Source organism: Odocoileus virginianus, chromosome 10, assembly GCF_023699985.2.
Source record: "Odocoileus virginianus isolate 20LAN1187 ecotype Illinois chromosome 10, Ovbor_1.2, whole genome shotgun sequence".
Taxonomy (NCBI): domain Eukaryota; kingdom Metazoa; phylum Chordata; class Mammalia; order Artiodactyla; family Cervidae; genus Odocoileus; species Odocoileus virginianus.
This window is the reverse complement of record NC_069683.1, coordinates 30,116,115-30,138,574: the sequence shown is the minus strand read 5'-3', so window position 1 is coordinate 30,138,574 and position 22,460 is coordinate 30,116,115. Positions and strand designations below refer to the sequence as shown.

Below are 22,460 nucleotides of genomic sequence, written 5' to 3'. Positions count from 1 at the left end.
CATGTATCACGTAAGTTATTTGAATGTGAATGGAAATGTGACTTTTGCTTTCCAATACCACTGACTGAAACTGGTTAGACTTGGCCAGTTTTCAGTTCTGATACTTGCTATGATCTTGCCAAATAACTTTATTCTTCCAATCTAGGGGATATTCATAGCTCTCAACTTCATTTTTCACTGCAGCTTTAATCTAGAGCCAGGCAGAGGACTTTATCATTTGAATTGGACCCAAGTATTCCAGGGCTAACTGGAATACTTGTTCTGTCCTTTTCTCAGCTTTCCAACAGAAGAGAGGGGAATGGAAGTGTTCAGCATGGACAGCATGTTCTGGACGGCTGGCTGGGAAGAGGTGAAGGGTGACCAAGAGAGATCTAGACCATCTAATACAGCACTATCTGCTGGGCACCGTCCCCAATTCTTTATACATATTCTATTCCTATAAGGTATAGATGCTTTGTCTATATTCTGTTGTTGTCCAGTCACTCAGTCATGTCTGAATCTTTGTGACCCACGGACTGCAGCATGCCAGGCTTCTCTGTCCTTCACTAATTCCGGGAGTTTGATCAAATTTATGTCCATTGAGTTGGTGATGACATCCAACCATCACATCCTCTGTTGCCCCCTTCTCCTCTTGCCCTCAGTCTTTCCCAGAATCAGGGCCTTTTCTGATGAGTTGGCTCTTCACATCAGGTGGCCTAAGTATTGGAACTTCAGCTTTAACAGCAGTCCTTCCAATAAGTATTCAGGGTTGATTTCCTTTAGGATTGACTGGTTTGATCTTTTCGCTGCTGTCCAAGGCAATCAAGATTGCCAGGAGAAATATCAATAACTTCAGATATGCAGATAACACCACCCTGATGCAGAAAGCAAAGAGGAACTAAAGAGCCTCTTGATGAGGGTGAAAGAGGAGAGTGAAAAACCTGGCTTAAAACTCAACATTCAAAAAATGAAGATCATGGCATCGGGTCCCATCACTTCATGACAAATAGATATGGAAACAATGGAAACAGTGACAGATTTCATTTTCTTGGGCTCCAAAATCACTGCAGATGGTGACTGCAGCCATGAAATTAAAAGATGCTTGCTCCTTGGAAGAAAAACTCTGACCAATCTAGACAGCATATTAAAAAGCAAAGACATTACTTTGCCAACAAAGGTCCGTATAGGGAAAGCTATGGTTTTTCCAGTAGTCATGTATGGATGTGAAAGCTGGACCATAAAGCAAGCTGAGCACTGAAGAACTGTTGCTTTTGAACCGTGGTGTCGAAGACTCTTAATAGTCCCTTGGATTTCAAGGAGATCAAACCAGTCAATCCTAAAGGAAATCAATCCTGAATATACATTGGTAGGACTGATGCTGAAGCTGAAGCTCCAATACTTTGGCCACCTGATGTGAAGAACTGACTCATTGGAAAAGACCCTGATGATGGGGAAGATTGAAGGCAGGAGGAGAAGGGGACCACAGAGGATGAGATGGTTAGATGGCATCACCAACTCAATGGTCATGAGTTTGAGCAAGCTTAGGGAGTTGGTGATGGACAGGGAAGCCTGGTCTGCTGCAGTCCATGGGGTTGCAGGGTTGGATATGACTGAGTGACTGAACTGAACTGAAGGGATTCTAAGTCTTCTCCAGCACCACAATTCAAAAGCATCAATTCTTTGGCACTCAGCCTTCTTTATGGTCCAGTTCAGTTCAGTCGCTCAGTCGTGTCCGACTCTTTGTGACCCCATGAACCGCAGTACACCAGGCCCCCCTGTCCATTACCAACTCCCAGAGTCTACCCAAACCCATGTCCATTGAGTTGGTGATGCCATCCAACCATCTCATCCTCTGTCATCCCCTTCTACTCCTGCCCTCAATCTTTCCCAGCTTCAGGGTCTTTTCAAATGAGTCAGCTCTTCACATTAGGTGGTCAAAGTATCGGAGTTTCAGCTTCAACATCAGTCCTTCCAATGAACATTCAGGACTGATCTCCTTTAGGATGGACTGGTTGGATCTCCTTGAAGTCCAAGGGACTCTCAAGAGTCTTCTCCAACACCACAGTTCAAAAGCATCAATTCTTTGGCACTCAGCTTTCTCTACAGTCCAACTCTCACACCCATACATGACTACTAGAAAAACCATAGCTTTGACTAGACGGACCTTTGTTGGCAAAGTAATGTCTCTACTTTTTAATATGCGGTCTAGGTTGGTCATAACTTTTCTTCCAAGGAGCAAGCATCTTTGAATTTTATGGCTTCAGTCACCATCTGCAGTGATTTTGGAGCCCCCCAAAATAAAGTCTGACACTGTTTCCACTGTTTCCCCATCTATTTGCCATGAAGTGATGGGACCAGATTCCATGATCTTAGTTTTCTGAATGTTGAGTTTTAAGCCTACTTTTTCACTCTCCTCTTTCCCTTTCATCAAGAGGCTCTTTAGTTCTTCTTTGCTTTCTGCCATAGGGTGGTATCATCTGCATATCTGAGGTTATTGATTTCTCCGAGCAATCTTGATTCCAGCTTGTGCTTCATCCAGCCCAGCATTTCTCATTATATATCTGCATATAAGTTAAATACGTAGGTGACAATATACAGCTTTGACATAGTCCTTTCCTGATTTGGAACCAGTCTGTTGTTCCGTGTCCAGTTCTAACTGTTGCTTCTTGACCTACATATAGATTTCTCAGGATGCAGGTGTGGTGGTCTGGTATTCCCATCTCTTGAAGAATTTTCCACAGTTTGTTGTGATCCACACAGTCAAAGGCTTTAACATAGTCAATAAAGCAGAAGTAGATATTTTTCTGGAACTCTCTTGCTTTTTCGATGATCCAATGGATGTTGGCAATTTGGTCTCTGGTTCCTCTGCCTTCTCTAAATCCAGCTTGAACATCTGGAAGTTCATGGTTCACGTACTGTTGAAGCCTGGCTTGGAGAATTTTGAGCATTACTTTGCTAGCGTGTGCATGAGTGCAATTTGTGGTATTTTGAGCATTGTTTGACATTGCCTTTCTTTGGGATTGGGATGAAAACTCACCTTTTCCAGTCCTGTGGCCACTGCTGAGTTTTCCAGATTTGCTGGCATATTGAGTGCAGCACTTTCACAGCATCATCTGTTAGGATTTGAAATAGCTCAGTTGGAATTCCATCACCTCTACTAGCTGTGTTCATAGTGATGCTTCCTAAGGCCCACTTGATTTCGCATTCTAGGATGTCTGGCTCTAGGTGAGTGATCACATCACTGTGGTTATCTGGGTCATGAAGACCTTTTTTGTACAGTTCTGTGTATTCTTGCCACCTCTTAATATCTTCTGCTTCTGTTAGGTCCATACCATTTCTGTCCTTTATTGTGCCCATCTTTGCATGAAATGTTCTCTTGGTATCTCTAATTTTCTTGAAGAGATCTCTAGTCTTTCCCATTCTGTTTTTTTCCTCTATTTCTTTGTATTGATCACTAAGGAAGGCTTTCTTATCTCTCCTTGCTATTCTTTGGAACTCTGCATTCAAATGGATATATCTTTCCTTTTCTTCTTTGCCTTTCACCTCTCTTCTTTTCTCAGCTATTTGGAAGGACTCCTCAGACAACCATTTTGCCTTTTTGCATTTCATCTTCTTGGGGATGGTCTTGATCACGGCCTCCTGTACAATGTCACAAACTTCTGTCTATAGTTCATCAGGCACTCTGTCTATCAGATCTAATCCCTTGAATCTATTTGTCACTTCCACTGTATAATTGTAAGGGATTTGATTTAGGTCATACCTGAATGGTCTTTCAGTGTCCTATCTTTTTGCCTTTTCATACTGTTCATGGGGTTCTCAAGGCAAGAATACTGAAGTGGTTTGCCATTCCCTTCTCCAGTGGACCATATTCTGCCAGACCTCTCCACCATGACCTGTCCGTCTTGGTTGGCCCCATAAGGCATGGCTTAGTTTCATTGAGTTAGACAAGGCTGTGGTCCATGTAATCAGATTGGCTAGTTGTCCATGACTGTAGTTTCAGTTTGTCTGCCCCCTGATCAGTGGAAATAGTGGCTGACTTTATTTTTCTGGGCTTCAAAATCACTACAGATGGTGATTGCAGCCATGAAATTAAAAGACGCTTACTCCTTGGAAGAAAAGTTATGACCAACCTAGACAGCATATTAAAAAGCAGATGCATTACTTTGCCAATAAAGGTCCATCTAGTGAAGGCTATGGTTTTTCCAATGGTCATGTAAGGATGTGAGAGTTGGACTATAAAGAAAGCTGAGTGCCGAAGAATTGATGCTTTTGAACTGTGGTGTTGGAGAAGACTCTTGAGAGTCCCTTGGACTTCAAGGAGATCCAACTAGTCCATCCTAAAGGAAATCAGTCCTGAGTATTCATTGGAAGGACTGATGCTGAAGCTGAAACTCCAATACTTTGGCCACGTGATGTGAAGATCTGACTCACTGGAAAAGACCCTGATGCTGGGAAAGATTGAGGGCAGGAGGAGAAGGGGACGACAGAGGATGAGATGGTTGGATGGCATCATCGACTCAATGGACATGGGTTTGGGTGGACTCTGGGAGTTGGTGATGGACAGGGAGGCCTGGTGTGCTGCAGTTCATGGGGTTGCAAAGAGTCGGACACGACTGAGTGACTAAACTGAACTGAACTGAATGGTCTAGTGGTTTTCCCTACTTTCTTCAATTTAAGTCTGAATTTTGCAATAAGGAGTTCATGATCTGAACCACAGTCAGCTCCTGATCTTGTTTTTCCTGACTATATTTTCCATCTTTGGCTGCAAAGAATATAATCAATCTGATTTCGGTATTGACCATCTGGTGATGCCCGTGTGTAGTCTTCTCCTGTATTTTTGGAAGAGGGTGTTTGCTATGGCCAGTGCATTCTCTTGGCAAAAGTCTGTTAGCCTCTGACCTGCTTTGTTTTGTAATCCAAGGCCAAATTTGCCTGTTAATCCAGGTATCCTTGACTGCCTACTTTTGCATTCCAGTCCCCTATAATGAAAAGGACACCTTTTTGGGGTGTTAGTTCTAGAAGGTCTTGTAGGTCTTCATAGAAAGGTTCAACTTCAGCTTCTTCAGCATTCCTGGTTGGGGCATGGACTTGGATTACTATGATATTGAATGGTTTGCCTTCGAAACAGATCATTCTGTTGTTTAAAACTAAAATTACAATGTAAAATTAAAATTACAATGAGGTACCACTTCATACCCATTAGAATAGTTACAATAAATAAGACAGGCAGGTACTTCCCTGGTGGTCCAGTGGTTAAGACTCTGCGCTCCCAATGCAGAGGGCCCAGGTTCGATCCGTGGTCAGGGAACTAGATCCCATAGCTAAGAGGTCACATGCTGAAACTAAAAATCCCACATCTGCAACAAAGATCCTGTGGGCCACAACTAAGACCCGGTACAGCCAAATAAATAAATACTTAGGAAAAAAAAAAGACAGGCAATGACCAATGCTCACCAAGATGAAGGGAAACTAGAACCAGCCTGTATTGCTAATGGGAATGTGAAATAGCACAGTCCTTTGGAAAACAGTGTGGTAGTTTCTCAAAAAGTTAAGCAAAACCCATTGATTATACTTCTAAGCAATTACTCAAGAGAAATGAAAATACAAATCCACAAATGTGGATGTTCATAGCAACATTATTCATAAGAGCCCCAAATTGAAAATAACTTCAATGTCCACGAACTAGTGAGTAGACAGACAAAATGTGTTGTAGCCATACAACAAAATGCTATTTAGCAATAAAAAGTAATGAACTATTGGTACATGCTACGTTATGTGTGAACCGTAAAAACCTTATGCTAGGTGAAAGACCATTAGTCCCAGAAAAGGCAAACTTATAAAGACAGAAAGTAGACTAGTGTTTGCCTGGGGCTGGATTTAGGAACAGGGATTAACTATAAATGGGCATAAGCAGGGATGAAAATGTGCTAAAGCTCATTTATGGTGAGGTTGCACCACTCTGGAAAATCACTGTAAGCGTTAAATGTGTAAATTTTATGATATGCAAAATGAATAAATACATGGATGAATAAATGAATGATTGCCTATAGAATACACTCCCTTGCAATGGTAGTATATAAGGAATTTTACACATTTTTGAATTTCTGTTTAGTGTATTCATGAGGGGATATATACTAAGGAATTTAGTGACTGGCTCCATAAAAATCTATCATCTGAGTCAAACTCTGTTCCATCATGAACTTTGAGAGATTTGTTGAACCAACGTGGCAATAAAGGAGGGAGTCAGTTCTTGGAATAGTTGTAGACGATACCAATGTGGATGCTTAGGAGAGTGGCCCATTGACCAAGAATTTTTTTTAGGGAGAATGTTTATTGTGGTTGGCACAAGTATGGTCTACTAAATTGAGGGTTAGAGACCACAGCCAGGAGAAAGAAAAAGGGCTGTATCATATGACTAATCAAAAAAAGAACATGAAGCACATTACCAAAAATACCAACACAATGACCACAATCATATAGCCTTCATCAACTTCCCTAATTCTTTAAAAATAATTTCTGATGACCTGTTTGTGTCTTGAATCTGTCTCCATAGAAGTCTCCTTCTTTGGGGCTAGAATTTTTCTGGAAATTGCAAGTTCCAAGGCTCTGACAGGGTAAATCATTCAAGTGTTAGTTTATGGTGGTGACATCAGATGCATGAGTCTATTTTCCAGTCAGTCAACTATGGTAGTATCTTTAGAAAAACAAGAGGAGAGAAGAGAAACCCTTGTTAACAGGAACCAAGATGTGGTCAATCTATTAATTTCTAATATCAGAATAAAAGAGAGAAGAATGTTCACTGGGGTGTAATTTCAAGTTGGTGCAAAACTAATTGCATTTTTTGCACTGGAAATGATGTTAGACAAAAAGCAAATTTGAGCGATTTTTTTATTCGAGTTCAAAATGGGTCATAAAGCAGCAGAGAGAACTCACAACATCAACAACACATTTGGCCCAGGAATGGCTAATGAACATACAGTGCAGTGGTGGTTCAAGAAGTTTTGCAAAGGGGATGAGAGCCTTGAAGATGAGTACAGTCGCTGGCCACCGGAAGTTGACAACAACCAACTGAAAGCATCATCAAAGCTGATCCTCTCACAATGACATGAGAAGTTGCTGAAGAATTCAACATCGACCATTCTACAGTCATCTGGCATTTGAAGCAAACTGGAAAGATGAAAAAGCTCAATAAGTGGGTGCCTCATGAGCTGACCGCAAATAAAAAAATAATTGTTTTGAAGTGTCATCTTCTTTTATTCTGTGCAACAACAATGAACCATTTCTCGATTGGATTGTGACATGCAAAGCAAAGTGGATTTTATATGACAACTGGCGATGACCAACTCAGTGGCTGGACTGAGAAGCTCCAAACACGGTTACTGTTTGGCGGTCGGCTGCCGCCTGTCTGATCCACTACCGTTTTCTGAATCCTGGCAAAATCACGACATCTGAGAAGTATGCTCAGCAAATTGCTAAGAGGCATTGAAAACTGCAGCACCTGCAGCCAGCATTGTTCAACAGAAAGAACCCAATTCTACTCCAGGACAATGCCCAACCACACATCGCACAACCATGCTTCAAAAGTTGAACGAACTGGGCTATGAAGTTTTGCCTCATCCGCCATTTTCACCTGACCTCTCGCCAACAAACAACCACTTCTTCAAGCATCTTGACAACTTTTGCAGGGAAAATGCTTCCACAACCAGCAGAAGGCAGAAAATGCTTCTAGGAGTTCATTGAATCCTGAAGCACAAATTTTATGTACAGGAATAAACAAGCTTAATTCTCATTGGCAAAAATATGTTGATTGTGATCATTCATGTTTTGATTAATAAAGGTGTGTTTAGCCAGAGTTACAATGATTTAAACTGCAATTTCTTTTGCACCAACAGAGCATGAACCTACTGCTGACTGCTGTATTCCGTGAGGTCTCAGTTGATGGCTGTTTTGAGGAGAACATATTATTAGAACTTGGAGAGGGAGAGGTGGACAAGGAGAGTCTGTCTTCTCAGCCAATTTAACCAACCTGTTTTTCATAATTCCATTTGTCTTCTCTATTTGCCTCAGCTCTGTAAATGATGGACAGTGGATGTATTTAGAAATCTTGAGGACTTTACAGGCCATTTTGAGAGTTGTACATAAAAATTCCTATCAATAATAGAAGGTTATCTTAAAATAAAGAATAAAATCATCCTGAAAATAGATTTGTTGACAATCATCATGCAAACCTTTACTTATGAAAATGAGTGTGCTTTTCACTCTTCTGGGAAAGTTCGCAATCACTAAACAGTCACAGTCATAATCCATTACCTTGTATAAAAATCCTCTAGAAAGGATGAGTTCTTTTCTTTGCTCTAACATCTTTCTCCACAACGTGAACACGATGTACAGAGAAGCTCTCATAATACTGATAAGCTGGATTTTGAAACATGGAGCATACCAATTATACCTATTTTTAGCATCCTTCCTTGTCTCCCGTGTCTTCTTCTTTACTTACGAGTGCTGTGCCAAGAGGGAGCAAATTTTTTATGTATTCTAGCAGCTGTCTGGTAAGTTCCAAGATGATTTTGGTATAAAATATGTCTTGATATGTTTATTATTCTGAATTTAGGACCAGATCTTGGAGAAGGGAAACAAACAAACAAAAAAAGTGTTGTCAGGAAATAGCCTCACTCTTGGCTGTATTATTAATATGACAACCATATTTTGTAACAACCTGTCACTAAGAGTTTAACTTCTCTAGAAATGAGGGATCCTACTGTTTTATGTTATATCATGACCTAAGAGCATGATGCAAGTTAGTACAAAGCCCTCAAAATTAACATGTTTTTTGAAAAGTGAAAGTTCAAATTCAGGGACTTCCCTGGTGGTCCAGTGGTTAAGAATCCACCTTCCAATACAGTGGACCCAGTTCGAGCCCTGGTTGTGGAACCAAGATTTCACGTGCAGTGGGGCAACTAAATCACATTCTGGAGCTACTGAACCCATGTGCTCTAGAGCCCACGCACTGCAACTAAGACCCAACACAGCCAAATAAATATAATATAATATATTTTAAGTAAGTTCAAATTTAGGTTGGTAAGGACAACTTTGCTATATGTGCAAAACATATAGGAAAAACTTACTATTCATTTTAACAGTAGACTGTATACTCAAAGACCATTTTACTTACAAGTGACCAATATTATTTAAAGCTTTCTGCTTCTTTAAATAGAAGGAATCTGAAGAAGAACTTCTGGAATGACAGAGTCAGAACATCTGAAAATCCACTCCTCCATAAAAGTAGTAACACTGGAAAAACTTGTCAAAACCAACTTTCCCAGAACTCTGGAAATTAATCAGAGCTTTCAAAAATCTAAGGAGAATTTATTCAAGAAAAATGGCCGAATATCACTAGGAACAGTGAACTTTGTGGCATTTTTATTTGCTTTTTCCCATCCTCCTCTGCAACGCCACAGTAGTGTCCAAAATCGGCAGTCTCACAACTCCAGTAACTACAAAAACCAGTGACCCAGCAGCCACTAGAGGGGGCAGAGTGGGTGTGAAACTCCCCAAAAAGCTCTGTTCCAAGAGAACTGTTGCTGCTTGATCTGTCTAGAAGCTCTGTGAAGAGCCCCATTCACAGGGCTTGTCTGACTCAGAGCCCACGCAGTGAGAAACTCCATCCCCAGGTGTTCGTCTAAAAAAGCCACAGCTAATTATTTGACATCGCAGCTTCCTACCAGTTGTGGCAAACAAGAGGCATGATTAAAAAAAACAACAACAAACTTAAAAGTAATATTAGGGAATGAGAAGCCAAGAGAGAGCTTTGAAAAGCTGACATCTACCTGGGAATCCTAAAATTTATGTGCATTTGCAGAACTGATCTGTCCAGGAAATACCTGAAAAGGCACCAGTCCCTTAACTCTAGTGACCTTGAGGCCTTGCTCATGCAGGTAGTGATGAATAAGGCGGAGTAAACTGCTAGAGCATTTGAAGCTTGCCTGGACCAACATACAGAATCCCTTAGCAAACAGTAGGAGACATTTCTTCAAGGCATTTAAGGAAAGCTCTGTCCAGTCATTGGCTGACAACTGAGCTAACCAGGCAGAAACTTCAGTGACTACCATGTACCAGAACAGACTTTATAGAAGCAGTCCATGAAAATCAATAAACAAATAAACAGCACTAACAGCAAGCTCTGGTTGAAAAGATATGATTTCTGAAGTTGTCACATATATTATTTAAAATATCCAGTTTTCAGCAAAAAATGTTGGACATACAAAGAAATAGGAAAGCACATCCCAAGCAAAGAGAAAAAGTAGTCAATAAAAACTATCCCTGAGGAAGCCCAGACATTGGACTTATTAGACAAAGATAAGGTATTAAGATATAATACCTTTAAATCAGGTATTATAAATGAGAACTAGAGGAAATTGGGTCTAAGGAATTCAAGGAAAATATGAAAATGACACCTCACCAAATACAGAATATCCATGAGACATAAATTATTTAAAAAGGAAATAGAAAATTCTGGAGCAGAACAGTACAATAACTGAAATTAAAAATTTACTAGAACTTCCTCAACTTGATAAAGAATATCTACAAAAAGCCCTAGAGCTAACATGTCATAGTGAGAAACTTGAGGCTTTCCCAAGAAGGATGTCTCTCCTCACCACTCCTTTTCAATAGGATACTGGAAGTTCTAACCAACGCTTAGGATGAGAAAAGAAATTAAAGCTCTACAAGTTGGGGAGGGAGAAAAAGTGTCTTTGTTAGTAGATGACATGTTCGCCTATGTAGAAAATCCGCAAGAACTGACCAAACAACTCCTGGAGCTAATAAGTGATTATAACAAGTTTGGAGGACATAAGGTCAATAAGCAAAAGTCAATCTAGCCTTCCCACATACTAGCAATGAACAGTTCGGGTCCAACTCTTTGTGACCCCATTGACTATACAGTCCATGGAATTCTCCAGGTCAGAATACTGGAGTGGGTAGCCTTTCTGTTCTCCAGGGGATCTTCCCAACCCAGGGATCGAACCCAGGTCTCCCACAGTACAGGTAGATTCTTTACCAGCTGAGCCACGAAGGAAGCCCAATGAACAGTTAGAATTCAAAATTTTAAAAATATATTTACTATAAAGTAATTAGCCTCCAACTAATACAAATAAATGATAAAAAAATATATATGTATATTTATTATGTTATGGGACTTCCCCAGTGGTCCAGTGGTTAAGAATCTGCCTGCCAGGGGACACAAGTTTGATCCCTGGTCTGGAAAGATCTCACAGGCCACAGAGCAACTACAACTGGCACTACAACTATTGAAACCCTCAGGCCTATAGCATGTGCTCCGAAACAAAAGATATCACTGCAATGAGAAGCCTGCACATGGCAACTAGCTCCTACTCCTCACAACGAGAGAAAGTCCACAGGCAGCAATGAAGACACAACACAGCCAAAAATAAAATAAATAAATTAAAAAATTTTAAAGATCAAAACTTATTTGATACAGCTAAAGCATTGTTTAGAAGGAAATCTAGAGCTATAAAAGCCTATATTAAAAAAAAGATTTTAAATTAGTAACCTAACCTATTACCTAAAAAAAATAAAAACAGACTAAATAAAATAAAACAAAATAAACTCAAAGCCATCAGAATGAAAGAAATAATGAATAAAGCAAAAATAAATGGAACAGAGGGTAGAAAAACAACAGAGAAAATGAAGAAAACCAAAAGTTGGTTCTCTGAAAAAGTCAACAAAATTGATAGGTCTTTAGCTACATTGATTTCAAGAAAAAAAGAGAGAAGAATCAAATTATTAAAATCAGGAATAAAAGATGGAATATTACTATTATTCTCACAGAAATAAAAAGCATTGTAACAGAATATTATGAACAACTGTAAGTCAATAGATAACAACACAAATGAAATGGACAAATTCCTAGAAAAGCACAAACTATCAAAGACGACACACAAATAAGTAAAACGTTTAAATATACCTATAACGAATAAAGGGGCTTCCCTGGTGGCTCAGGCAGTAAAGAATCTGCCTGCAATGCAGGAGACCTGGGTTCAGTCCCTGGGCAGGAAAGATCCCCTGGAGGAGGAAATGGCAACTCAGTCCACTATTCTTGCCTAGAGAATCCCATGGATAGAGGAGCCTGTCAGGCTATGGTTCATATGGTCGCAAAGGGTTGGACACAACTGAAGTGACTTAGCAGGCATAAAAAGTAAAGAGACTAAATAAGTTTTTTAAAAATCAGTTAGTTAATTAATTTTGACCATGCCTCAGCATGTGGGATTTCAGTATTCTGATCAGAACCTGCACCCCCTGCCGTGGAAGCTCAGAATCTTAACCACTGGACCACCAGGAAAGTCCCTGAATTAGTAATTTTAAAACTTCCTCAAAGAAAAGTTCAGACCCAGATGGCCTCAGTGATGCATTCTACCAAATGTATGAAGCATAATGAGTACCAATCCTTTGCAAATTCTTAAAAAAAAAAAAAAAAGGAGAGAACACCCCTCAACTCATTCTATGAGACCAGTATTACCCTGGTATAAAATTAAACAAAATCAAGAAAAGAAAACTACAGGCCAACATCTTTTATGAATAAAGATGTAAATCTTCTCAACAAAACATCAAAGAATTCAGCAGCATATAGAAAAGGATTATACATCATTACAAACTGGGAGAATCTAAAGAATGTAACTTGGTTTAGCATCTCAAAATCAATTGGTTTAATACACCATATTACTAGAATAAAATACAAACCACATGATCATCTCAGTGGATGCAGGAACACCATTTGACAAAATCATTTAATTAAAAAAACAAAATAAAACATTGAACCAACTAGGAATAGAAGTGATTTTCCCCAATGTGATAAAGGACTTCTATGAAAAACCCACAGCTAACATCCTGTTCTAAGCCAAAAGGCTTTACCCCTAAGATCAGCAATAAGACAATTATAACTCTCATCTTGTCTATTCAGTGCTGTATAAAGGTTGTAGCTAGGGCTATTAGTGAAGAAAAAGAGATAAGAAACACACAAATTGGAAAGCAAGAAGTAAAACTATTTTTATTCACAGATAACATGACATTCTGTATAGAAAATCCTAAGGAATCCTCAAACACATGATTATTAACAAGTGAGTTCAGCAAATTTGAGGAGACTCACACTTCCTGATTTTAAAACTTACTACAAACAATAATAAGACAATGCAGGAGTAGCAGAAGGATAGATAGATAGATAGGATAGAACCTAGAGCCCTGATTTTTGACAACAGTGCCAAGACAATGCAATAGGGGAAAGAATAATCTTTTCAAGAGATGGTGCTGGGGCACAACTCAATATTCACATGCAGAAAAATTAGGTTGAAACCTTATTTTACACCACATACAAATTAACTCAAAAATGGATCAAAGACCTAAACATAAGAGCTATAACTAACTATAAAACTCCATAAGAGAACTTAGGGGAAAAGCTTCAATAATTTCTTAGATATGATAGCAAAAGTAACCAAAAAAAAAAAAAATTGGGTTACATCAAAATTTAAAACTTCTGTGCAGCAAAAGACAAAAGAATAAAAAGGCAACATACAGAATACAGAATCGGAACATACGTCTGATAAGAAGTTAGCCCAGAATATATATTGAGAACTCCTAAAATTTAACAACAAAAGAAGTGTAAACTGATTTAAAAATGGGCAAATAACACAAATAGACATTTCTCCAAAAAAGATATACAAATGACCAACAAGCATATGAAAAAATGTTCCACATTACTAATCATTAGAGAAATGCAAATTAAAACCACAGTTACATATCACCTCATACCCACTAGGGTGGCTACTATTAAAGAAACAAACAAACAAACAGAAGATATTAATACGTTTTGGCCAGAATGTGGAGAAATTGAAATTCTTGTACACTGTTGGTGGAAATATAAAATTGTGCATCCGTTTTGGAAAACAGTATGATAGTTCCTCAAAATTAAAAATAGAGGGACTTCCCTAGTGATCCAGTGGCTAAGATGCCAAGCTCCCAAGGCAGGGGGCCTGGGTTTGACCCCTGATCGGAGAACTAGATCTCACATGTCACAACTAAAAGTTTGCAGGCTGCGACTAAAAGACCCTGCATGCTACAATTTAAAAAATTAAAAATAGAATTACCATACAATCCAGCTACTCCACTTCTGGTTATATATCCAAAAGAATCAAAACCAGTGTCCCAAAGAGATAATTGTATACCTGTGTTCATAGAAGCATTCTTCAGGATACATTCCTGGTGGTCTAGTGGTTAAGACTCTGCACGTCCAACGCACAGGGTGCACATTCAATCCCTGGTAGGGAAACTATGATCCCACATGCCACGTGGCATGCCCAAAAAAAAAGAAAATGTCATGGTGGCATTCTTCACAATAGCCAAAATGTGGAAGCAGTTCAAATGTCCAAGGATGGATGAACAGATAAAATATTATCCATTGTAGTATACATACAATGGAATATTCAGTCCAGTTCAGTCGCTCAGTCGTGTCCGACTCTTTGCGACCCCATGAATCACAGCACGCCAGGCCTCCCTGTCCATCACCAACTCCCGGAGTTCACTCAAACTCATGCCCATCGAGTCGGTGATGCCATCCAGCCATCTCATCCTCTATCGTTCCCTTCAGCTATAAAAAGGAATGAAATTCTGACATGTGGATGAACCTTGAGGACATTATGCTAAGTGAAATAAGACAGACACAAAAGGACAAATAATGTGTGACCCCAATTATATGAAGGAAAATCACTGCAGATGGTGACTGCAGCCATGAAATTAAAAGATGCTTGCTCCTTGGAAGAAAAGCTATGACAAACCTAGAGAACATATTAAAAAGCAGAGACATTACTTTGCTGACAAAGGTCCATCTAGTCAAAGCTATGGTTTTTCCAGTAGTCATGTATGGATGTGAGAGTTGGACTATAAAGAAATCTGAGGGCTGAAGAATTGATGCTTTTGAACTGTAGTGTTGGAGAAGACTCTTTGAGAGTCCCTTGGACTGCAAGGAGATCAAACCAGTCAATCCTGAAGGAAATCAATCCTGAATACTCATTGGAAAGACTGAGGCTGAGGTCGAAGCTCCAAAACTTTGGCCACCTGATGCAAAGAACTGAGTCATGGAAAAGACCCTGATGCTAGGAAAAGACTGAGGGCAGGAGGAGAAGGGGATGACGGAGGGCAAGATGGCATGACCGACTCAATGGATATAAGTGTGAGCAAGCTACTGGAGTAGATGGACAGGGAAGGCTTGCATGCTGCAGTCCATGGAATTGCAAGGAGTCGGACACGACTGAGTGAATGAACAACAACAAAAAGAGTAGCCAAATTCATAGACATAAAAAGTTGAATGGCCATTGCCAGGGACTGGAGAGAAGAGGAAACAGGGGACTGTTGATATAATGGAAACAGAGTTTCTGTTTTACAGAATGAAAATGGCCTAGAGATGTGTTGCACAACATGAATATACTTAACACCACTGAACTACAGGCTTAAAATAGTTAAGACAGTAAATTTTAAGTAGTCTATATTTTACCGCATTTGTTTAAAAGGCTAAAAAATTGCTTAATTATGTTTACAGAAATGGTAGATGGTGAGGTATTATCATTTATCAGGGTTGAGACAATTTTTCTCTGTGACCCTTGACTTCTATACCTCAACTTCTACCTGGTTCATCTGGCTGCTCATAAATTAATCTGATTTCTGCCATTCAATCCCTCTCAAGCAACCTAAATGTCCATCAACAGATGAATGGATAAAGAAGATGTGGTGTGCATACATATGTTTTTACACACACATATGCACACACAGGGGCTTCCCTGGTAACTTGGTCAGTAAATAATCTGCCTGCAGTGCAGGAGGCCCAGGTTTGATCCCTGAGTTGGGAAGATCCCCTGGAGAAGGAAATGGCAACCCACTTCAGTATCCTTACCTGGAAAATCCCATGGACAGAGAAGCCTGGTGGGCTGCAGTCCATGGGCGCAGAGTTGGGCATGACTGAGCAACACTGAGGAACTGATGCACACACAATAAAATATTACTCAGCCATAAAAAGAAGGAAATATTGCCATTTGCAGTATATGAATGGATGTACAGATTGTCATACTAAGTAAAATAAGTCAGGTAGAAAAACACAAATATCATATCACTTGTATATGGAATCTAAAAAAAAAAATACATTACTGTGTGGTGTGGCTAAAATAATAATAATACAAATCAACTTATTTACAAAATAGAAACAGACTCACAGACATAGAAAACAAACTTATGGTTACCAAATGGGAAAGGGGATAGAGAAGAATAAATTAGGAGTATGGGAATAACAGTTACACACTTGCAATAACCTACAATGGAAAATAATCTTGTAGTAATCTTGTAATAACCTACAATGGAAAAGAATATGAAGATGTATATCTGGAGCTAACACAATATTATAAATCAACTATAGTTAAATTGGGCTTCTCTGGTGGCTCAGACAGTAAAGAATCTGCCTCCAGTGCAGGAGATCTGGGTTTGATCCCGAGGTCAGGAAGATCCCCTGGAGAAGGGCATGGCAACCCACTCCAGTGTTCTCGCCTGGAGAATTCCATGGACAGAGGAGCCTGGGGGGCTATAGTCTATTGGGTCTCAAAGAGTCGGACACAATTGAGTGAGAACATGCACACACACACACACACACATAGTTAAATTAAAAAAAAAAATTTAAGCCTACTCGGTATATGAGAAACTTTTCTACATATAATTCTTAACAGTTTTCTTGTGAGCAAACTGAAGCTAAGAAAGATTCAGTAATGTTTCCTATAGCTGTGGGAGAGATGGAGCTATCACTGGGTTTCATCCTGGTCACAAAGCCTGTGTTCTTCCTCACTAGGTCCCATTTCCCTCAAGTCAGCACTTGGGGTCAAAAATTCAGAGCCCCTCTTGGAGATGAGCAATCATCTAGATTTTTTTTAATTTAAATTTAATTTTTATTTATTCTGGTTGTGCTGGGTCTTCATCACTGCTCAGACTCTTCTCTAGTTGTGGAGAGTGGGGGCTACTCTCTAGTTGCAGTGCATAGGCTTCTCATCGTGGTGGCTTCTTTTGTTGAGGGGCACAGGCCCCAGGGTGCGTGGGCCTCAGGAATTGGGGTTCCCAGGTTCTAGAGGGCAGACTCCAGTAGCTGTGGTGGCCTGGCTTAATTGCTCCGAGGCACGTGGGATCTTCCTGGATCAGGGATTGAAGCCATGTCTCCTGCATTGGCAGGCAGATTCTTTACCACTGAGCCACCAGGGAAGCCCACTCTAGATTCTGATGAATGTTGAATGTGGGGACCCTGGAATGACTAAGTTAACAAATGGAGAGATGGGTGTAAACAAGAATGGTTCATTTGTCAGCCTAAAGGAATCTTGGAGAGGGTGGGATCCAAAAAGAAGGAAGAGCAGGAGAAGAACTGAAAGAGGAAATTGTATCTGTACTTACCAGAGCTCTCAGTCAGTCTATCCTGCGCTGAGGACGGAGACCACAGAGGACAGCCTGGAGAAAGGCCAATCCAGCCAGAGCTGTGTGTGAACCTGGTAGTCAAGGAGGCTCAGGCAAGTTGCCCTAAGGAGGGAAGTGTGACGGGGCACTCAGGGGAGTTGGCAGGTTGGCACATAGAGGAGAGACATATCTCTCTTTAGAGAGAGGACTCTGGCTCCTGTGGGGAAGGTGACTTAAAGGGGAAGAAGCTGGAGGAGGGAAGACCTTACTCCAAAAACAGAGCCAACGGAAGTGAATTCCAGAAAGAATTTTTGGAGAGTCCCTTGCCAGGGCTTGGGGATCAACAACATGGGGGATGGTGAGGGAGGGGGAGGTCTCCATTATCAATTCTTAGGTCCCTCAGTGACAGAATCTAAAGGAACAGATCTGTTATACAGGAGATGGGTGAGGGGGTGGAAGGTGAGGGGCAGTCATGAACAGAGCAGGGGGCTGTCGCTTTTGCTGGGTGTCTCCCATGACTTGAAGTTCTTGTCTGGTTAGCAACTCCAATGTGGGGGACTTTTACACTGTCCCTTGTCCTAGGATCCTGCATTTGTTCTTTGAAGGATAAAGGCAGGGATCTGGTTAATTTGTTCAGAAGTTGCTGAGGAGACCAGAGTCACGATGGAAGGACATGATTTTCAGAAAATAGGGAAGGAAAAAGTCTGAGAGCACAAAGCTGTTTAGAAACAACCCCCCTCATCATTTCTGTATCACTTAACCATCACCATCCTGTGTGCCACCTCGCTTGATCCTCATGCTGAACTGGAGAACTCAGCAGACCTGGGTCACTGCCATGCCAGGATAACAGGGTTTCTAAGCTGGCATGGAAACCTGGGTGGTCAAGGGAGTGAAGGCAGAGCCTTGCTGGACACAGGATGAAGGCTGTGTCCTCTTCCAGAGAGTAGAGCACGGACCTGAATTATTTAGTTACTTTTCTTGGGTCAGCCCAGAGAGAAGGTAGGGCCACAAGGAGTCTCCTCCAACTTGGGAAGATTCCCCCAGGGAACCTAACCCCAGATCCCCTTTTGAGCCCCCCAGACCTACGGTGAGGGAGCTGCTGCCCTTGCCAATCTTCTCTACTCCAGCCTCAAGGAGACTCGGGGCCCCAGCACTGGAGGAACAGGGTCTGACCCCATCCTACACTGTGGAGTTGGGGAGACTGAGGCAGGAGGCAAAGGGGGGACCCTGCAAGGGGCTCTCTCCCTTCAAACTTTGGTCTCCTCCACAGTTGCCTCTGCAGGAAGGGAAAGACATGCCCTGGAAACTGACACCACTTCTGCTGTTTCTGGGCTGGATGATTTCTGTGTGCAGTGCCCGGACCCGGACAGACCTGCTTAACGTCTGCATGGATGCCAAGCACCACAAGGCAGAACCTGGCCCTGAGGACAAGCTACACAACCAGGTGAGGATGGAGTGTGGCTCTGGGTTGGGAGGGGGCTTGTTCAGACAAGGAAGAGGAAGTCAGGGTGGTGGGGGAAGGGGGAGGGATCATTGCTTCCATTACACACACACATCCTGAGTTACTATTGTGGGAGAAGATGAAGGCAGCATGGGGGTGCAGTTGATGTGATTCTAGATGTGGACTGCTCAGAATAGGATACCATGTTGGCAATAATGTGAAATAAACACTTACTGAGCACCTACCAGGTGTCATGTGTTTTCTGTGGATGATTTCATATTCCCAGAGGTCCTGTGATATGGGTAGATGATGTTCTCCTCCAGTTGATACAAATGAGGAAACTGAGGCCCAGAGAAGCACATGGACACCCAGAGGATTTGGACAGGACTTGCCCCTGTGATGCGGTGGGGGTAGGATTGAGGTGGGCACTCCCAGGGGTTTAAAGGGTGAGAGACTTTGACATATATTACTGCATGCTGTAATGCAGTACACCTTTCCTCCTTTGCTCAAAAAGCCATCTTCCAATGAGGCTTAATACAACCAACCACCCTCTTTCAAATTTCAACAATCATTCCATGTTTCTATTACCTGCTGTTATTTTATCCATATAATTGATCAGATCCTGTTTTTTTTTCTCTTTTAGCTTCTTACTGTCTCTCTTGACTAGAACACATATTTCTGCCTGTTTTGTTCTCTTCTGTAGTCCCAGCATCTCGAACAGTAACTGGCATAAAATAAGTACTCAGTAATTATTTTTAGGGAATAAATAAATTACTTTGTATGAAGTGTCAAGCACTGTATAAATGATAGCTATTGTCTTCCCAAGACAGGGCTTCTCCCAGGCTTTCACTGCCCCCATCAGTCTTGTAACTGTCTCCCCCAAGACAGGAGTTTCTGGAGGCCAAGGACAGAAGGGTCCGAATAGTGAGCATTCATTTTTTTTTTTTTTAAATAGTGAGCATTCTTAGGACAACCTCCCTGAGACAGGAGAGCAAGAAGAGACAAATGGGAAGAGGCTGGAGGTGGCAGAGTTGGTGGTCTGGAGGCAACTAGTCTCATGTCTTCCCCACCTAGTGCACCCCCTGGAAGAAGAACGCCTGCTGCTCCGCCAGAGTCAGTCAGGAACTGCACAAGGACACCTCCTCCTTGTATAACTTTACCTGGGACCACTGTGGCAAGATGGAGCCCGCCTGCCAGCGCCACTTCATTCAGGACAACTGTTTGTACGAGTGCTCACCCAATCTGGGGCCCTGGATCCAGGAGGTACTGGGGTCTCCTTCCTTCCACCCCAGCAGGCTGCCCCCAACTCATTCATAGCTGTTCCTACCAACATCCCTGGCTGACTGAGCCTCCCTGTCCCTACCCTCTCCCCCAGGTGAACCAGAAGTGGCGCAAAGAACGGTTCCTGAACGTGCCCCTGTGCAAAGAGGACTGTCAGATTTGGTGGGAAGACTGCCGCACCTCCTACACTTGCAAGAGCAACTGGCACAGGGGCTGGGACTGGACCTCAGGTGAGGGCTGGGGGCGGGGGGGGTGGTGGGGGGGGGTGTGTGTGTGGGGGGGTGGGTAGGGAGGGGTGGAGAAAGGGGATCTGAGGATTGGGGTTGAGCAAGGATTCCTAGGGGCGGCCAGAGTTAAGCTTTGGGCCTAGGGACAGAATGTCCATGCCCACCTTCTCTCCCCCTGCAGGATCTAATAAGTGTCCAAATGGGACCACCTGCCGCACATTTGAGACCTACTTCCCCACACCTGCAGCCTTGTGTGAGGGCCTCTGGAGTCACTCCTACAAGCTCAGCAACTACAGCCGGGGCAGCGGCCGCTGCATCCAGATGTGGTTCGACCCTGCCCTGGGCAACCCCAACGAGGAGGTGGCGAGATTCTATGCCTTGGCCTTGACTGCTGAGGCCAGGCCCCAGGGTATTAGACCTCTCTTGCTCTGCCTGGCCCTGATGCTGTCACTCTGGCTCCATGACTGAGTCCAGCCTGTCCCCAGGTTTGATGACCAGGCTGGGCTCAGTTCAGCTCCCACAAATGAGGGAGCCATCAGCACGCTTCCATTCGTTATCCATCCCTTTGTCATCCAGTTCCTGCTCCAGGGTGGGGCTTGGGGTTTCTCTGACAGCCAGTTCTAATACATAGACCAACACATCTGAGCCTGATGAATTATTTTGGTTCTGAGTTTGTGTGCAGTAGAGGGCAGATTCCATAGTTTTTGGATTTCTTCAGATTAGAGAAACAAGACATGAGCTTGAATACCAGTTCTGCTACTCATTATGTGAAAATTAATCAATTGCTTGACTTTTCTTAAACCGGTTTCCTTTTCAATAAAATGAAGATAATAATCCTTCCTTCTCTCATAGTTGTGAAATGTTGCCTAGAAAGCATGTGTGCCCAGTGCCTGCACATTATTAGTCCTCAGGGATCCTGTGGCCCTTATAGACCCAAATGAGAGAGCCAAGTCCAGGACTTCATTATTTATACCGGGTCCCAAAGGAAGGCCTTTCCCCCAGGCTCTGTGCTCCCTTCTGCTGATATGGGAAAACTGGGGATTGGCGTCCAGGGAAGGCTGCGGGTGCGTGTGTGTGTGTAAACAAATTCACCCATGATACCGACTGAAGGGGCAGAGTTGGGGCTTGGCACCTTAGAGAAGAGGGCAGTCTGTGAGGTTCCTGCAGAGCAAACACTGCAGATTCTAACCCTAGTTCTGCCCTGCTGAGTCCTGGAGGCGTGACTGGAAGAGGGGCGGAAACTCTTAGGGCTTCCCAGAGGCGGGAACTATAAGCGACACCTTTGTCCCCTCCAGGATTGGTAGGTGTGCCTCTCCTGGAGGACTGCTCTGTCGTTACACAGCCCCCAGGAACTGGCCTCAGCTTATCTCAGGGTCTCCGGCTTCCCCTTGGGGAAGCCTTTGTCTCCACATCCCAACCACAGTTATCCTCAGAGAGGCGCAGGTACCTGAATGAGAACTCCAGGCAGGTGGTGTCATCAACTTGAAACTAGAAGCTAGCAGTGAAGACTCAGTCTAGGTCTCTCTTAACCTCCTCATAGCAAGAGGTGACTGAAGGGGGAAGTTGGCCACAGATTGGAGGACGAGTAATTGGGTTTTTGGAGAGGTCTTGAGACAGTTTCCCGTGTGGATGGATCTCAGTCATTACGTTTATCTAGACTGGAAGGACCTATAGACCCCTCTCCGCGTCCCTGGTTTTGCTCCAGCTGGGTAAAGTCACTGTATATTTGAAACAGAGAAAGGAGCTCGTTGAAACTGACCCAGACACAGATTCTATTCAGCAAAGTGAAAGTTCCCAGGTTAAAGGGGATCCTCTAACAGCGGCCTAAGTTGGCAGCAATGGGAACCAGGCTGGAGGCCTGTGCCTTTAAGGATCCAGGGGGCAGAGGGGCGGGGCAGGAAGCGGACTCCCAGGAGACGCCGCCACCGGCTAGGTCTTTTTTTGGGGAGGGGCGGGCCAGACCCTCCTAAGACTCCCGCCCCTTTCCGGGCGGCCCAGGAACCCTACCTCTCCTGGTGGGAGGGGAAGAGGCCAGGGGACGACCGAGC

The 22,460-nt window shown here is 42.5% G+C and overlaps 1 protein-coding gene, 1 long non-coding RNA gene and 1 other non-coding gene across 6 annotated transcripts; 2 read left to right on the top strand and 1 right to left on the bottom strand.

The window, feature by feature from the left end:
* Nucleotides 1-5,214: 5,214 nt before the first annotated feature.
* On the top strand, nt 5,215-5,287 carry TRNAG-CCC (transfer RNA glycine (anticodon CCC)). The gene has a single exon. It is a non-coding gene; the product is annotated as a tRNA-Gly (tRNA).
* A 1,031-nt stretch (nt 5,288-6,318) lies between these two features.
* On the bottom strand, nt 6,319-22,210 carry LOC110139459 (uncharacterized). Of its 3 annotated transcripts, XR_011489949.1 has the most exons (6): nt 21,860-22,210; nt 17,464-17,586; nt 8,290-8,598; nt 8,006-8,127; nt 7,837-7,921; nt 6,854-7,146 (listed from the first exon to the last, which is right to left on the bottom strand). It is a non-coding gene; the product is annotated as an uncharacterized lncRNA (long non-coding RNA). The 3 variants fall into 3 exon arrangements; XR_002314504.2 differs by lacking the exons at nt 6,854-7,146; nt 8,290-8,598 and adding an exon at nt 6,319-6,673; XR_002314501.2 differs by lacking the exon at nt 8,290-8,598 and having other exon boundaries at nt 6,854-7,129.
* LOC110139458 (folate receptor beta-like) lies at nt 17,492-21,248 on the top strand. 2 transcript variants are annotated; one of them, XM_070473301.1, is made up of 5 exons: nt 17,492-17,576; nt 18,734-18,907; nt 19,979-20,167; nt 20,280-20,415; nt 20,594-21,248. In XM_070473301.1, the coding sequence occupies exons 2-5, from the start codon at nt 18,758-18,760 to the stop codon at nt 20,878-20,880; spliced, it is 762 nt and encodes a 253-aa protein (XP_070329402.1). In that variant the 5' UTR covers nt 17,492-17,576; nt 18,734-18,757; the 3' UTR covers nt 20,881-21,248. The 2 variants fall into 2 exon arrangements, with proteins under 2 accessions (XP_070329402.1, XP_070329401.1); XM_070473300.1 differs by lacking the exon at nt 17,492-17,576 and adding an exon at nt 18,279-18,462.
* Nucleotides 22,211-22,460: the final 250 nt, after the last annotated feature.

Excerpts from the sequence above, each read along its gene's own strand:
- LOC110139458 (XM_070473301.1), top strand. The coding sequence starts at position 18,758 with ATGCCCTGGAAACTGACACCACTTCTGCTGTTTCTGGGCTGGATGATT. Across the intron at positions 20,168-20,279 it reads TGGGGCCCTGGATCCAGGAG|GTGAACCAGAAGTGGCGCAA; the intron begins GTACTGGGGTCT and ends CCTCTCCCCCAG. Across the intron at positions 20,416-20,593 it reads GGGCTGGGACTGGACCTCAG|GATCTAATAAGTGTCCAAAT; the intron begins GTGAGGGCTGGG and ends CTCCCCCTGCAG.